We start from the raw sequence: 17,971 nt of genomic DNA, 5'->3' as shown, positions 1-17,971 counted from the left end.
CATCCGTAATGTCCCGTTCCTTGCTGCTCAGGGAACCGAGGTTACGAAAGTAACCGGAGACGTTTTCCATATGAAAATAATTTCCATGTCCACACCATTACTCGTGTGGAATTGTTTTGAAAACTTACATAGTTTTACATTTTCCAACAATGTGAAACATTTATGCGTATTACTTATGCTTTATAAGTCTTGGTTGTGGCAAATAAAATGTAAGTACTACATTTCCACAGTTATAGTTAACTCAATAACTTGCAGTGTTTTGTGTAAACATAAGTTATGAATAATTATGTACCATCATTATTCGCACTGTCTTTCTTATAGGCTATTCATTGTTTATCCTTTTCGATAAAGTGAAAAATGTTTAAATTTTCAAGGAGAACGTGTTATGCCTTTTATGATAGAACAGAAGATCTCTCTCACTGAAGCTTTTATTCAGGATTACAGCGAATGGCTTAGATCAATACAATAACAAAAGCAGCGTTCTCTATGTGCTTTCTTCTATATCCCATAATGCCCTGTATTAACTCATTAAATGCCGGAGCAAAGGAAAGAACAGTATCAGAACGATTCACAGATTGACTGTGGTGCTACAGTATAAATACTCAGTACATATCAAACGATCTGTATCAGACAAAGCAATAGTGATACATGGTAAAAACGTTGTTACTCACACTTATAGTTGTCACTGTATCATCTATTATTATCAGTCTCTCTGAAAAGCCTGCGCCGAACAGTCTCTTTAAAAATCCAAAGCAAGTCGTTTGGGCAGCTTGGTTTCAATAAAAACAGTTTTTGGACTAACGAGAAAGTTTTGAGTTCTGAAACTTACAGGATATTTTAGTACAATGACCTCTTGTATGTCAAAAGTTCAAGGAAAATTTGATTTCTCAATTCATGATTCCTTTAAGACAGAGGGAAACTTTTGGTGTTGCTATATTTTTCTAGGTCACCTTGTTTTGTACCATTTAGATGTCTGATATTTTGGCACACATACACACTATACAGAGTGTCGAGGTTTTGTGTTATGAGTGATTTTTGCACCGCTCTTCCTCACCATGGATACCACCAGCCTGAAGGAACACTGTCGCTATTTTATAAATAGTGTTTCCAGCTGACACAGGTGCTGTAATGATCCCACGACTTTCTCACACACACACACTGGACAGATATATACACACTCTACAGACACTTTTATATACACTGCTGCTTTGGATTGATTAGAGGGTAATTTATTCATCTGGGTTTTGTCTGACAAAGAAATTAAGTCAATATACACACACTCACAGAATTAATGATGATCTTTTTTTTGCAAGGCACTCTTGCTATTTTGTATCCTGTGCTCTGAATGAAAACCGAGCTTCAAAAGGAAAGTTGCCTAACCTTTTCACTGTCTGTGATTCACTCCTTAGCCTTCATATAACCCAGCTCAGAATGCAGGCTCCACCTCCCTGGTGTATTCGCCACAGACCCAGCCAATGAACGTACAACCACAGACTCGGCCGGTAAGCACGACACTCCGCTTACGTAAATGAACATTGAACATCGAGACAATTTTTGTGGCCCTCGTGATTATGTCATAATGCAATAATGACAAACTGACACATAAAAAAAAAAAAAAAAAAAAAAATGTCTTCTTGGCATGCTAATATATAGTAGGCCCGAGTGGTATGATGGTTCCTGTAGTGGTTGGAATGTTTCGATTAGTAGAGAATCTGGTTAGACAGATTTTTAAGAAACCTATTGCCTATTCTGCACATAGTACACGGCAAATAGACATTTTCAGTATAGACACTTTGGTTGCTAATAATGGAACCGTTTTAGCATTTTACCATAACCCGCAATGCTCATGTCTGATGTAAACACAGTTTATGGTTGCCAAGCAACCATATTAATATAGAATTCAATTGATGTATTTATCATGCATTGAAAAATTAAAAACTAATTTGAGATGAAATACCTTTCATTTGAAACAACATTTTATTATGTGGATTATCAAAAATATGATAATTTAATAATTTAATTATTAAATGATTATTTAAATAATAAGACATTTTTAGTTAGAATTTCTGTTATTATGATACAACTACTAATTACTCATAATATGATATAATATTTTTTTTGTTAAGATTTGTTAAGGGGTTAAGAATCACTAATGTTTTTGAAAGAAGTCTCATATGCTCACCAAAGCTACTTATATTTGCTTAAAAAAATACAGTAAAAACAGTAATATTGTAAAATATTATTACAATTTCAATTTGTTTTTAATTTAATGTTTTTTTAAATGTGATTTATTTCTGTAATGGCAAAGCTGAACCTTTTGCAACCATTACTCAAAATCATTCACAAACTCTAATATACTGACTTGCTGCTCAAGAAACATTTCTTATTATAAGGAATGCTGAAATTGTGCTGCTCAATATTTTTGGGGAAACCATAGATTTTACCAGGATTAGACTGTTCAAAATAACAATTTAATGCATACTTTTATTTATATATATATATATATATATATATATATATATATATGTTACTGACCGCAAACTTTTGAATGGTAGTGTATTCCATGTACCACACATAGTCTGCTTGCCTCATTAATATAAAAGAATATTATAAAAATTAGGAGTCTGGTCCTTAGGTTGTTAGGCTTACTTGAGTTCATGTGTTTTACACCAACTTCAGTCATTTATTTAAAAAAATTGTTCACCCAAAAATTTAACTTATCCCAGAATTTACTCCCCCTTAAGCCATCCTAGGTGTTTATGACTTTCTTCTTTCAGCCGAAATCAATCAGAGTTATATTAAATTGTATCCTTGCTCTTCCCACATTTGTAATGGTAATGAATAGTGTCAGAGTTTTTGAAGCTCCAAAAAGCGCATCCATATTTTAAACTTTATAAACTATAATCGCTGTCTTCCAGCAACAGCCGTATGCGCGTTCATGGGGAGTCATATTACAACGTGAACGTGCATACGGCTGTTGCTGGAAGCTAGTGATTATAGTTTAAGTTTTTAATATGAATATTTTTCTTACAAAACCCATCTCTTCGCTTCAGAGGGTATTTATAGGCTATTAGGCATTATATTTATATGGATGGATGTACTTTTTGCAGCTTTAGAAAACAGACACTATTCAATACGATTACAAAGCTGGAAAGAGCTGAAAGAAGAATGCCGTATACACCTAGGATGCCTTGAGGGTGAGTAAATTATGGAATGAATTTCATTTTTGGGTGAACTATTCCTTTAAGACCAAAAAATAATTAAGATTAAAGACCAGCCAATAAGTCCACCTGCTCTGCTGACATGTTACACAACCCTGCTACACTACTCTTGTTTCATTTGTAATGGAAATGCAAAGGCATCCAAGGTGGATCATCTGTTATCCTTACTGTCTCTCTATTCTATCTCTTCCTTTGTCGCTCCTGATGACCTTAAACCATGCTGTTATCTCCATCAGTTTATGACGGGACCTCGGCAGACCCACCATCAGGTAAGTTTCACAGACCCAATGTCTCTCCATCCTATTAGACACTTCTTAAGATGCTTATAGATTTCTCTTATGTAGGTATGTAACGATACACTTGCAACCGGTTGAAAATCGATAAAAATGTGTGACGATTCAAGTCGGTTGAAATGTTAAACGAATCGCGATACACGTTTTAAGCAGGCGCGTTTACTGTAGCCTACTGTGAAGTTGTGAACCTCGCTTTACAGGCACAATAGCAGCAAGCACACACTGGCGCGAAGCTAGCGAGTGTTTTCACTTCATTCATGGAACTTGAGCTTGTGTGAGCCAAGCTCAACTTCTATAGGAATGGACTGAAAACGCTCGGTTTGCTCCGCTCGCGCCGCGCCAGTGTGTGCCTCACTGGTGTGCACGCGCCGTCAAACACATGGCGACGGCAAGGTAGATATTGACTCATCAAATCGGAGGTGTGGCGGCATTTTGACTTTACGTAGACTAATAATAATCACCACCGTGAGAAGCACAAGTCACCTCCGTTTTCATGTAAAAGGCATTAATACGACAAGTGCGAGGGCCACGGAGATCACAATGTGCATCAGTGTTTCCGTGGCAACCAGGTGTTGTATTTATTTTACGATCTCCTTCTCTAAATTTGTACATGGATATATATATATATTTATATATATAATTTATTGATGGTTATGGCATATTTTTCTAAATGTGTGTTTTTTTTTACTCTTGCTAGTGTAATGATACAAATTATAACAAAATTAAAACCCCTCTAAATGTGGTACTAATTTTACTAAGTCTTTTACTTAGTGTGGGAAGGTACCAGTGTCCACCCCCTTGACCAGACAGACAGAAAGACTGAGTTGAAACAACCTTGAAGGGATTTTTTAAAAAAAATTCAATGTAGTTTTTTTATTTGACAAATATATTTCAAAATGAAAAAGAAATGTGCAGCATTTTGTCTGAGAAATAATAAAAGGGACACTTTTTCATTTATAATTTCTTAAATTAATCACTTGTTAAAAAAATCGTGAGAAAATCCTTCGTGAAACCAGTATCGTGAATCGTATCGCATCGAGAGTTAAGTGAATCGTTACATCCCTACTCTTATGTGTATAAAGATCTGGACTGAGACCCGTAAAGTTGTAGGGTTCGAGGAAAAACACCATTGGCTAAATAACTAATTATTTAAAATTTCAAAAGAGATTCGTACCTGTAATTTGCAAGGATGTTTGGTGTTGTGTGCTGTGCCGCCAATGTCTTAAGTCATTACTGAACTGTCACACTGACCACCGTTTTTGAAATACTATTTGAAATACATGTATCCCCATCAGTTTTGCATTAGATGTATAACACCAGTAACAGCAGTGCAAATACAGTTTTGATCACATTGGTTCACAATTTTATTGTAATCTGAAAAGCCAAAACTGATATGTCTGTGGTGGTAACGTTTTCATAAACGGTTTAGTCCGCCCTAGTACCCCAAAGTATTTCCACCGGCTGAAAGAATTTTCAATGTTTTACACTTGTGGTGCAGAAATTACACTCTTCAGCTTTAAAGAGGCCATATTATGCTCTTTTACAAAGTCTTTGATTTTGTTTTTGGGGTCTAGAGAGAGCAGGTTTTCATGCTTAAATATTATTTTTCACATGTTATATTATTGCAGCACCTCTTCCCAGTCTGTCAGTAACCCTCTGTGTAGTTTCTGTTTCTGTGAAGCCCCTCCTTCTGAAAAGTACTATGTGCTGTGCTCTGATTGGTCAGGTGAACCATTGTGTTTTGATTGGTTAGCCGCTTCTAGCGCGTTTCGGAAATGTCACGCCCCTTGCCATAACTGCGAGTTTTAACACACTACTACAAAGAAAGTTGAAAATGTAAAAAATTTGGTCCTCTTTAAGAACCATTATGACTAGAGACGTATTCATATTTGCATAATCATGTATTAGCTCGACTGTGTAACAAGCTTCCCGTCCTTGAGAACCAGACATTAGAAGTGTCTCTTCTGACTCATTTATTTCTTGTCTTTTCTAAAAGATCATCTAAATTATGATGATTTGCATTCATGTTATCTGATGAGCAGATGTGCGATGATGAAGACTGACATTGATTGCCAAATCTTGTTAAGGCTGTTTGTGCACCTTTTATTAGATGAAATACTTCTAACAATGTGTCACCTTCCTGAGCAGAATCATTGTTGTAAGTGTCTAGACGACTTGGGCTTTTCTCAGTCGTTGTAACTAAATGCATTCAGAGGTCATTATGATCATTAGAAATGTAAGTTTCATTGCTGAATTCATGAGCAGCATTACACGTGTCTGCACATGATATTCTATCCACTGTGCTTGGGTGTTTCATTACACGGGAAAAACTTGTTTGTCATTTGTTGCTAATGATTTGTTTATGCACTTTGCGTGTAGCCACAAGTCCATCCATGCAAGTGTGTCCATATACGCATCTGACCTTTAAGGAAAGTTGTGTGACTTTCTACCCCGACCTGCCAGACATCTCTCCTCTTCAAATGGCTGTGCTCTTCACAGGGCTTAACCCTATAAAGCCAAATGTATCTGGATTTGATATGCAAATTTCTAAGGCCTCTAAATGACCAACATGATCAAAACTTTGCTGAAAAACCTGTTTTACACAATCTTCTACTTTCCTTCTCTAGTCTAGAAAGTAAAAGGCATTTTTGTAAAATTCTAAAAACATCCATCTTAAAGCTGCAGTCTGTAGTTTTTCCTGTCACCATATCTGTTCGAAATCTGAAATTGCAGTTATTCGCGGAATTATCAACTTTACGTGGGTTGTGCCTCGGCACTAGGGATGGCGAAAACTAAACATTTTCTTGACCGACCACCGAGCCTCATTAGCCGGTTGAAACAGGTTAACCGATTAGTTTAAAATATGCCACGCTATTTGAAAAAACAGCGCCTGCAATTTCGCAACTCTGTCGCATCTCTCTCTGCCTCCCGCTCACACACACACACACACACACTGCCCCGGCGCCGCGCTTCCACTCACGTCACTTTTTTAAAATCGCAAACGCGGGGCCGAGGAGCTTGTATGTAATCTGAGGACAAATGGCTCCTTAGTTTCGAAATGGTTTGGGTACAAGGTGATCGCGTTGAAAATAAAGGCGTTGGTTTAGCGTTAGAAGCTCATTTGAAACATTGCAGCGTCTCATTTAAGAAAATGACAGCTCCGAAGAGACTCCAATTAGTTTGAGGTAACGTTAGTGCTAACAATAATAAAGAAAGATGATGATCATCATCACCTTATCTGTTACCACTGAAATGTAGATGTAATGTATTTCTACAGTATTACTACTGTATTTAAGCACTGTATCACACAAGTTGCAACTTACTGTGTCATTCTTTTTTGGTGAAACGGTCCCACACACTAACGTTACGTTTCTTTGCACGCTTCATCCTGTCGTCTGCCCTGGCTCTAACCTCCAGTGTTTTAGCCTGTAGCCTTTACTTTTCGCAAACCTTGTGAGCGCGCGAACACAAACGCTGTGACCTCGCGCCAAATGTTTTTATTGGTTTATTAAGTACAAACAGGCGAGTTATGAAAAATTGAGTGTGAGGGATTTGTTCACTTCACACAAAAATATCTTCGATTAAGATGGCTAACTGTAGTAGCGTTTAGTCCACTGTCTATAATAGCCTAATTTAGAGATCACTTTTTTTTTTTAACCGACTACCGACAACTTTGATCGGTTAACGTTGAGACGGTCAACCATCGTTCAAACGGTAATCGGTTAGCATCCCTACTCGGCACGGCACAGCGCAGATGAATCCAATGGTTTGAGGAGAATGTGCGGCTGTCAGTCACCGTGCCGGTGTGGGTACTGTCATTCGGAATTACAGATTCTACTTTTTGGAAGTATGACCAACATAAGAATTTTCACCAGAAAATGTCATCTGAACAAGTAATGGCGCTTTTCCACTACACAGTACCAGCTCGACTCGACTCGCCTTTGTTTGGTTTTCCACTGTGTAAAAGTTGTACCTGTACCTGCTTTCGGGTACTTTTTTTCGTATCACCTCCGGCGAGGTTCTAAGCAAGCTGAGGCGATACTAAAATGTGACGTGAAAACACTGCAGACTGCTGATTGGTCAGAGAGAATCGTCACTATTCACCGCGTCATCATTACACACGCCAGACGGAGCTATTTTTTTCAGCAGTGTTTCGTTTTGCTCTCCTGAAACAACGGTTGTCTTCTTGCTGTGAGAAATAGCCACATACCGAGGTTAAAAAACAGCATACACTCGATTTCCTCCATTGTCCTGTGTGTGTGTGTGGGTAGCGGGTGTGTGTCGCATAGTTCCTGTGGGGTCGCTATGACGACCAGGTACTATTGTGGAGGTACTATCTTGAGCTGAGCTGATGCTGGTAATGGAAAAGCGCCATAAGTAACATCCACTTTTGTTCTGACCAACTAAGGGGAAAAAAGCATAGCAGTAAATTGCGCTAATTAAATCTAACGATCGCTTATCATATCACGTCAAACCGTGCAAATTATACTTTGTTCTCAAATTGTTATTTGTAAAGATGTGACGTAATGACGCAAAGACATGCTCGAATTTCCCGCAAAAATCCACCAGTACCACTGGAATTAAAAAATGATTACAAGCTTACCGTTTTAATCGAGCCAAGGCAAGCAGGTAGTTTTGAACACTGGCTGGTTATGTACCTGCTTTATTTTGGATAATTTTTAACCCAAAAAAGTTACGGACTGCAGCTTTAAGGTTGTTGTTCACATTTTTGTTGTTGTGAAATCTTTACTGATTTTTGTTAAGTAAACATAAGAATAAATTTAATTTCAAGTCAAGTCACCTTTATTTATATAGTGCTTTTTACAATACAGATTGTGTCAAAGCAGCTTTACAGATATAATGGGAAAATAATGTTGTAATAATATTGTTAAATATAAAATTAAATGTCCCCAACTAAGCAAGCCAAAAGCCAATGGCGACAAAGGCGAAGAAAGGCAGAAAAAAAGGGCGACAGTGGCAAGGAACCAAAACTCCATCAGGTGACAGAATGGAGAAAAAAACCTTGGGAGAACCCAGGCTTAGTCAGGGGGGCCAATTCTACCCTGGTCAACGAACAAACTATGATTATGATTCAGGCAGCATTATAGGTCCGAAGTCAGATTGGATCAGAACTTTAACAATATTTATCCAGTTCATCTGGTTGGGGGGGTCGGAGTCATTACGCCGGTATGGACACGAGTTAGTTGAGGTGTCCATGAGGGCTTCACAGGGCTGATGAGGCTGGCACTTCAGGGATGCGTTGTCGTCGTGTCCATGCGATGGTCCTTCATCAGATCTGGATATGGCCTGGATCCGGCGGACTGCGGTAAACCCCGGGATAAACAGAGAGACTAATATTAGCATAGACGCCATCCTTCTTATGATGTACAAAGTGCATCAAGATTTATGGGAAGTGTTCCTGGTTCCGTCTGATCTAAACTATGCAGCCTAACATTGAATTATAGAAGTCTATAATGTGTTATGTGTATGCTAAGCCAAAGAGAGGTGTTTTTTTAGTCTAGATTTGAACTGACAGACTGTGTCTGCTTCCCAGACAACGTTAGGAAGATTGTTCCAAAGATTTGGTGCTAATTAGGAAAAGGATCTACCGCCAGCAGTCGATTTATATATTCTAGGTATTATCAACTGGCCAGAATTTTGAGATCGCAATAGACATGAAGGACTATAATGCATTAAGACCTCGCTCAAGTACTGGAGAGCTAAACCATTTAGTGCTTTGTAAGTAATCAGCAATATTTTAAAATGTATACGATGTTTAATGTAATTATAACGATGTTAATGTATATTGTTTGTGATATTTCAAGATGAACACTTACTGGACTAAAGAAACCGTTTTAACTTGACTTGAACTTTTTTTTTTGAAGAAACATTTTAAAATGTGATTTATCAAATATAGATTCATCAGGCTTTTGAGGAAAGTTTATTCTACATCTCTCAATCATCATTGTATTGCATTACATTAAATGTTTTTTTGCCCCCTGCAGTTAAAACTAGAGCGTTGATTATAAAACTAAGCATTTAAATATCATCTTTAAATCATCTTTAAATGACAAATTATATTTATATGCATTTTATGTATGTAGTGTGCTAACCCATAAGCAGTGGGCTTAGCTTGAAATGTAGCGCTGCTGTATTATGCTATATTATCTTTGGTACAGCACAAGAAACTGTTATTTGATGGTTGAGATTATAATTTGGCACCATTACGTTAAAATGCAGTAAGGTAACTTTTTAATAATGGAAAGTGCTTCCATAATAGGCTTTATATCAAACGTCCCATGAACAAACAGGAAAACTGGTCTCATCACATCCGCTTGTTGGAGAAAGCGTTAACAGCAGTGAACTGACGGTGATATCTGTGGACTTTTAAGCCATCCAAGCTAGTTATTTTTATTGTTGGGGTGAAATAGACTAGTCTAAAAGTATAATGAACTGTTAGACATGAATCTGCATATACAATGGACATCAGTAATGCTCATCTTTTGTAGCTCCTTTAAAGGCAACTTGAGTAAAACAGCTCTATTTAATGAAGCACATACAAAAGACCTGAACCGGAAGCTATGCAGCCTGTTTTACAAGTTTGTTGCACATAACCCCAATACTTCTGTATTATGTAGTGCAACACAGAAAAAATTAAATCAGAGAAATGGAATGATGTATCAAAAAAACATACAACATCTGGGTGGAATGTGTCATTTTTTAAGTAAACTGAGGTGTGTTTACATTTACTGTTGTTTAGCGAATTTTTGTGGGCGAAATCCAATAGTAATCCACCAGTTTGGGAATTTTGCGTGAGGTAGATTGATTTCTGCATGCAGATTTCACAACGGGTTCAAATGTTTAACAGATTTGCCATATTAACCAATGGAAAGCTGCTTGTTTTTGAAAGTGACTTCATGTCTTTCATGCATCGCTATATTGTTGATGATATACCTTTTTTTGCCTGTGAAATTTCACTAATACGACCACACCTCTTTGCTTTTTTTTATTTGGAGGGAAAAAAGAGCAAAAAGCTTAACAATGTACACAGGTCTGTTCGCCCTATAGAACAGCGCTTGACTGTGTGCTGTGAAAAGCTTTGACATCTGTGCTGATGGTAAAAGAGCTGAGTTAAGGTTTCATTTCTCCCCTGTGGCTGCGGCAAGTCCCAGCTCGCGTCCTCTGCAGACTGGCTAAAACTGATGCCTACAGGCCATTAGAAAACAAACAGAAATAGGAGAGAGTGGAGAGGGAGTGTCTCTCACACACACACACACACACACACACACACACACACACACACACACACACACACACACACACACACACACACACACACACACACACACACACACACACACACACAGAGGGTGGAATAGTTTATTAGGTCTGAGCCTCATCAAGGTTCTGTATCCTGCATGATGAGTGATTCTGTATGTAAGGACACTTGTGATTAAGAAAAACATTTGAATTAAAATTAATTTAAAAATATTTAGATATTAAAAAAAAAAAGTTTATTCAGTTCAAGTTTCAATTCCATTCCATATAGGTTTATTTTTGTATAGCACTTTCCACATATTGTTTCAAAGCAGCTTTACAGGAAATGCTTTGGGTTTATCATTACCACGGCACATTGATTTTAATGATATTTATTACTTTTTTGAAAACCACTAGTCACAGCTGTCTTACAATACCTTACCTTAATATACAAAATTCACAATAATTGAATTTGAAATTACATGAATGTGTTTGAGTAAGGGCAAAGATTAAGAATATATATATTCCTTCAATAGTTGAGAGCTTTTAAATCTTGGTTTTTAAGTTTTAAATTAATGTATCTGTATGTTCTTCATGTGCTTAGTATTAATTATTGTTGATAATCATTTTAGTTTATTATTCCACGCTGACCTGATTCAATTGCAAAGCTGATTATATATATATATATATATATATATACACTCACCTAAAGGATTATTAGGAAGACCTGTTCAATTTCTCATTAATGCAATTATCTAATCAACCAATCACATGGCAGTTGCTTCAATGCATTTAGGGTGGTGGTCCTGGTCAAGACAATCTCCTGAACTCCAAACTGAATGTCAGAATGGGAAAGAAAGGTAATTTAAGCAATTTTGAGGGTGGCATGGTTGTTGGTGCCAGACGGGCCGGTCTGAGTATTTCACAATCTGCTCATTACTGGGATTTTCATGCACAACCATTTCTAGGGTTTACAAAGAATGGCGTGAAAAGGGAAAAACATCCAGTATGCGGCAGTCCTGTGGGCGAAAATGCCTTGATGCTAGAGGTCAGAGGAGAATGGGCCGACTGATTCAAGCTGATAGAAGAGCAACTTTGACTGAAATAACCACTCGTTACAACCGAGGTATGCAGCAAAGCATTTGTGAAGCCACAACACCCACAACCTTGAGGCGGATGGGCTACAACAGCAGAAGAGCCCACCGGGTACCACTCATCTCCACTACAAATAGGAAAAAGAGGCTAAAATTTGCAGGAGCTCACCAAAATTGGACAGTTGAAGACTGGAAAAATGTTGCCTGGTCTGATGAGTCTCGATTTCTGTTGAGACGTTCAGATGGTAGATTCAAAATTTGGCGTAAACAGAATGAGAACATGGATCCATCATGCCTTGTTACCACTGTGCAGGCTGGTGGTGATGGTGTAATGGTGTGGGGGATGTTTTCTTGGCACACTTTAGGCCCCTTAGTGCCAATTGGGCATCATTTTAAATGCCACGGCCTTACTGAGCATTGATTCTGACCATGTCCATCCCTTTATGGCCACCATGTACCCATCCTCTGATGGCTACCTCCAGCAAGATAATGCACCATGTCACAAAGCTCGAATCATTTCAAATTGGTTTCTTGAACATGACAATGAGTTCACTGTACTAAAATGGCCCCCACAGTCACCAGATCTCAACCCAATAGAGCATCTTTGGGATGTGGTGGAATGGGAGCTTCGTGCCGTGGATGTACATCCCACAAATCTTCATCAACTGCAAGATGCTATCCTATCAATATGGGCCAACATTTCTAAAGAATGCTTTCAGCACCTTGTTGAATCAATGCCACGTAGAATTAAGGCAGTTCTGAAGGCGAAAGGGGGTCAAACACAGTATTAGTATGGTGTTCCTAATAATCCTTTAGGTGAGTGTGTGTATATATATATATATATATATATATATATATATATATATATATATATATTCAGCTTTTCAATTGGATAATTATTTTTATTTTAAAATAGAAAAAAGTTATTTTAAATTGTAATAATATTTTACAATATTACTGTTTTAACTGTATTTTTGTTCAAATAAATGCGGCCTTGGTGAGCATGTTTATTATTATATTAATACATAAGAAACAACAAATTTTAAAGACATTTGTTAATTCAAAGTGGATGTATGCTTTATTTCAGGTTAGATTAGATTCAGCTTTATTGTTATTAAACAAGTACAGAGACAATTAAATGCAATTAGCATCTAATCAGAAGTACAAATAACAATGTTTGAGAATAACAACTATTTGTTCCATTCATGTTCCATCTTCCATTTGTCCCCCTCTCTCTCTTAGTCTCTCATGTTCTCTCACACTCATTTCTGTCCCTTTCATAGATCCACAATCTCTCATGCTCTTTTTCTTTCAGTCATTCATGCCCTCTTTCTCTCTGTTTCTGCCATTCAGATATATGCACTCATTCTTATCTCTGTCCCTCACAAACACACAGACACCAAATCTCCGCTTCCATCGCTCCATGGCATTTAGACACACACACACACACACACACACACACACACACACACACACACACACACACACACACACACACACACACACACACACACACACACACACACACACACGTAGTGTTTCCATGTTTTATGGGGACTTTCCATAGACATAATGATTTTTATACTGTACAAACTGTATATTCTATTCCCTTACACTAACCCTACCCCTAAACCTACCCATCACAGAAAACTTTCTGCATTTTTACATTTTCAAAAAACATCACTTAGTATGATTTATAAGCTGTTTTCCTCATGGGGACCAAAAAATGTCCCCACACGATCAAGGATTTCAGATATTGCCATCCTTATGGGGACATTTTGTCCCCATAAGGTAGGGTTTACCAGGCCACATACACACACTCTTACACACACTTGTAGAGCATTGTGACAGTAGTTTAGCACAGTGGTCTTCCCCTCAGGCTGCGCTTGATCGACCTTTTGGCCTGTATGAGTCACAGTGAGAGGAAATCACCCATTACACACACACAAGCAAAGTTTGTTCTCCAGTGGTGGTCATCATGTTTCTTTTCTTTCTTGTTTCCTTTGTCAGGTCTCTGTTTCCACCTTTGACCCCAAAGTAGCTGAAATTCTAAAAACCAATATTTATGTTAATTTTAATATTTGAAGTGATTCTAACTCAGTATAGGTTCTTTGTGACATTATCATTATAGTTGTGAAGTGTTATTCTTTTTTCATTTAGAATGTTTTTTAAAACTATAAGACCAGTAGTGGGAATGTTTAAGCTTTGTTAAGGTCTGTCCCTCTAATTAGCCTAACTTTTTAGATGATTGTGATATAGCTATCTCACATTCTTTTCTGAGCATTTGTTCAGCCATCATCAGTGTCTTTATTTGGGTTCTTTGCTTATTTTTTTGCTGATGCTGTATTTTCCCTATCTCCCCTATTTCCTTATGCAATCAGAGTGCACTTTCCACATATGATATATATTTAAATAAAGAGCTGTTCCTCTAAACAAGTTTTAGAATCCGAGCTTCTTTTCATCTACTGTCGTGAGTTGCCCCAACATGCCACCCTATTAGATGATCTCACACAGAGTCCATCCATTTACACCAAAGCATGCCAGTCAAGAAGACCTTTAACCACATTATTTTATAGGTTACATAGTGAAACCCAGTTTGGGTCAGTGCTCAGTGTCTTTTATTCAGTGTGTATTTAATTTAACTTGTCCGGTTCTTCCTGTGCTTGTTGATAGCCACATAAATGATTATGTCCTCTCTCAAAGAGCACAACGACACTCAACAGCAGGTTTATTGCAGGACCACTATGGTAAGCACAGACAGTTACACATAATCTCCACTCAGCTTACAGTCACTAGCGGATCAGTTCTGTGGTGTTAAATCACTTTTCAGCCAACCGTCATGGGGCGTCCGCTGGTTTTATTGTTCTTGTTTCTACATACTTCTGGCTTTGGTAAATCTCCCCGAGGCTTGTTTAATGATAGGCCTGGATTATTCTGAGCCATGTTGTTAGATGTTTTTGGATTTACCTGAGCCGTACAGTTAGGATAGATGATGTCTAACACCGTGTCTACACCGTACATGACAGCTGCAAAGTTGCAAATAGCTTAAAATACGTTAGAAATAGTGGGTTATAATGGGTTCTATTTTCTTTTGTTGCATCGCGTCGCGTGTAGACACAGTGTAACATTATGACCACCTGCCGAATATGCTGTTGGTTCTTCTCATGCTGCCAAAACAGCGCCGACCCGCCGAGGTATGAACTCTAGAAGACCTCTGAAGGTGTCCTGTGGTATCTGGCATTAAGACGTTAGCAGTAGATCCTTCAAGTCCTGTAGATTGCGAGGTGGAGCCACAGTGGATCGAACTCGTTGGCCAGCACATCCCACAGATGCTCGATTGGATTGAGATCTTGGGTATTTGGAGGCCAGGGCAACACCTTGAACTCTTCATCATGTTCCTCAAACCATTCCTGAACAATGTGTGCAGTGCGGCAGGGTGCATTATCCTGCTGAAAGATGAAGGATGAAAGAAGCCATTTTCATCAGGGAACACCATTGTCATGGTTTTACGCAGCTCCATACGCTGCAGAGTGTGATGCACTGTGCAGAGTATGTGATCGGAGTGGAGTGGAGCGGTGTGATTTTAAATGGATTGCGGAGCGGTATTTTTAAAAGTCGGAGCGTCGTGGTTTTCACTCGCACAGAGAGCGCTCCATCACGAGTACAATTCATGCCAACGGCTCATTATAGAACTGCATTTTTAGTAAGGATTCACACGTTAAACACATTATTCTAGTATAGTACAGACAGATCACTCAAATCAGAAAAAAATTTGAAGGTTATGATTACGCTGATGGACATGAGTAGCTGCGGGAGGTTATAGGCCTAGTTCTCAAGCCTACTGAAAATGATCGGACTACACGATCTCATGAAAGTGCGTATCTATAGCACAAATTTTATTTCTTGTGCCATTTATACACCAAAAAATAGTTTTTGCGTGCAAATGAAATGCACTAAACCCTTGGTTAGGATTAGGGGTGTGAAGTGCGTATCATATGCACACAAAAACTGCGTACCCTAGGCTATGCAAGCAAAAACTATTTTTGGTGTATAAATGGTACGAGAAATAAAATTTGTGCTAGGCTATAGATACGCACTTTCATGAGATCGAGCTGGATCGGGTCAAAGCACGTTTAAACAGGTAACACTTATTCACACACACAATCGCTTTCTCACTAATGCATTGCATTCAAACAAATGTAATCTTACTGTAGGTTTGCTACAGTCGGTATTTGATTTCGAATAAGCAGAAATCTGTAAGAAATGTAGCGACCCTCAGATAAAATAACTGATGAAAACGTAGTTATTTTCTTCTTTCCAAACAAAATGTGCTCTGCAAAAAGCAGCAATGATATTTAACTTATAATGCTGATAACCATTTAATAAGCATAGTATGTCATTGGAAAAGTTTGAACACTATCCGATAAACCACATTGAACCTATTCTCCTAATGTTGTTTTTTATTTATTTTTTATTTAATATGCCTATATATTATGATGAGGCGAAATTTTGAGAGATTTCAAAGCATACTTAAATACTTTATTCGCAATTTCCTTGGGGAACAAAGGCGGAGCGGTGTTTTTGATTTCGTGAGCGAGGAGTGGAGCGGGGAGCGGTAAATGGTGAACCCGGAGCGGTGTGATTATTGAATCATTGGAGCACGGAGGGAAAATTGTTGCCGCTCCACTCCGCTCACATACTCTGGCACTGTGTTGTGACACATTCCTCTCATAACCATCATTTACATTTTGTGTGACTTGTGCAACAGTAGACTTGTTGTTGGCTCAGACCAGACGGGTTAGGCTTCGCTAGTAGGCTTGCTATGGTAGTTGGTGTTACTGGTGTTACACAGTCTTCGGCCGTGCACCGATTACATTACTTGCTTATCGTTTTGCTTTTTTTTCGTAATAAAAAACATTTAGTTCAGTTGGACAACGGATGCTACAATTTTAAACTGAAAGCATCTGCTCTGGTCCATCGCAGTCACAGCACAGTGCAGCAGGAATCAGATTTCACTCATCACATAAAGTGAGTAAGGAGAGATGACTGACAGGGCGATGCGGAGGATTTCGTCCCCAACAAATCCTGAGCGTCAATGCCAAAAATCTTGTTAAATGTGCAGTCAGTACCGCCAAAAGTGAGCACGCCTCCCCCGGTGTTATCAGTAATACTGGTGTTGTCGCAAGTTTATTTACCAGTGTGAAAATTTCCACACCCACACCCTGGTTTGTCCCTCCTTGGACCACTGTTGGTAAATTCTCACCACTGCTGACCGGGAGCAACACACAAGCCTTCCCGTTTCAGATACTCTGACCGTCGCCTTGTCATAAAGGTTCGGCTTGTGTCAAAGTTGCTCAGATCTTTATTCCTGCCCATTTCTCCTTCATCCAACACATTGATTACGAGAACTGATGGTTTGCTTACAGTACCATCTAATTTAGCCAGACCTTGTGGCCTCGTTAGGAGATCATCAATGGCCATAATATTTTGTGTGTGTTTTGAATTAGTGATATTTGAATTGAGGACTTCTTGGACTACTTAAAATTTTGAAAAATTAGGCTTATTCAAGCGGTTTATCAAGTGTCCTGGAATAAGCATCTGATCATGGCCTTAATCGACCTTCTAGTATATTGTCTTTAATGTGTGATGGATTTTTGATATTGTGTGTGAAGAGAAGAAAGAAATATTGTGAAATCGCAACCTCTATTTCATGGCATCCAGCAGTGTGTTGAACCTGTTACTAAACTACTAAAACAGTCATCTGTCTGTTGTGACAGATACCTGGGTCCAAGTACTACACTAAGAATCAGCAGCAGGCTCTAGAAAATACTGTCCTTTAATCTCTCCACTATGGCTTTTAAATAAACCTGCAGATACTGCATAATAACTTGAACATTGCACACAACAATCTGAAGTTCGACAGTGGTTGCCTTGATGTTTATTGTTGAAGGTGGTGAATTTGTACATAAGCGCTGCAGGCTTTAAATAAGATTGATTACATTATTCTGTTGTGCTGACTATTGGGATGCTAAAGCAAAACATGCTCTCAGCATGCCAAAATTCTCTCTGAGAATTTGTCTCTAATACTGGTAATATTAATACTAAT

At 38.3% G+C, this 17,971-nt stretch overlaps 1 protein-coding gene across 3 annotated transcripts in view; it reads left to right on the top strand.

Annotated features, from left to right (window-relative positions):
- Window positions 1-17,971, top strand: part of eif4g3a (eukaryotic translation initiation factor 4 gamma, 3a) — a 67,073-nt gene that overhangs the window by 18,635 nt on the left and 30,467 nt on the right. For all 3 annotated transcript variants that reach the window (XM_077203606.1, XM_077203604.1, XM_077203607.1), the window contains exons 4-5: window positions 1,410-1,502; window positions 3,458-3,490. In XM_077203606.1, the coding sequence (XP_077059721.1) occupies window positions 1,410-1,502; window positions 3,458-3,490 (126 nt within the window). The remainder of the gene's footprint in view (window positions 1-1,409; window positions 1,503-3,457; window positions 3,491-17,971) is intronic.

This window comes from Siphateles boraxobius, unplaced genomic scaffold (genome assembly GCF_051911475.1).
Source record: "Siphateles boraxobius isolate OS27281-9 unplaced genomic scaffold, OSU_SipBor_1 5, whole genome shotgun sequence".
NCBI lineage: Eukaryota > Metazoa > Chordata > Actinopteri > Cypriniformes > Leuciscidae > Siphateles > Siphateles boraxobius.
This window is presented reverse-complemented; position numbering and strand designations above follow the sequence as displayed.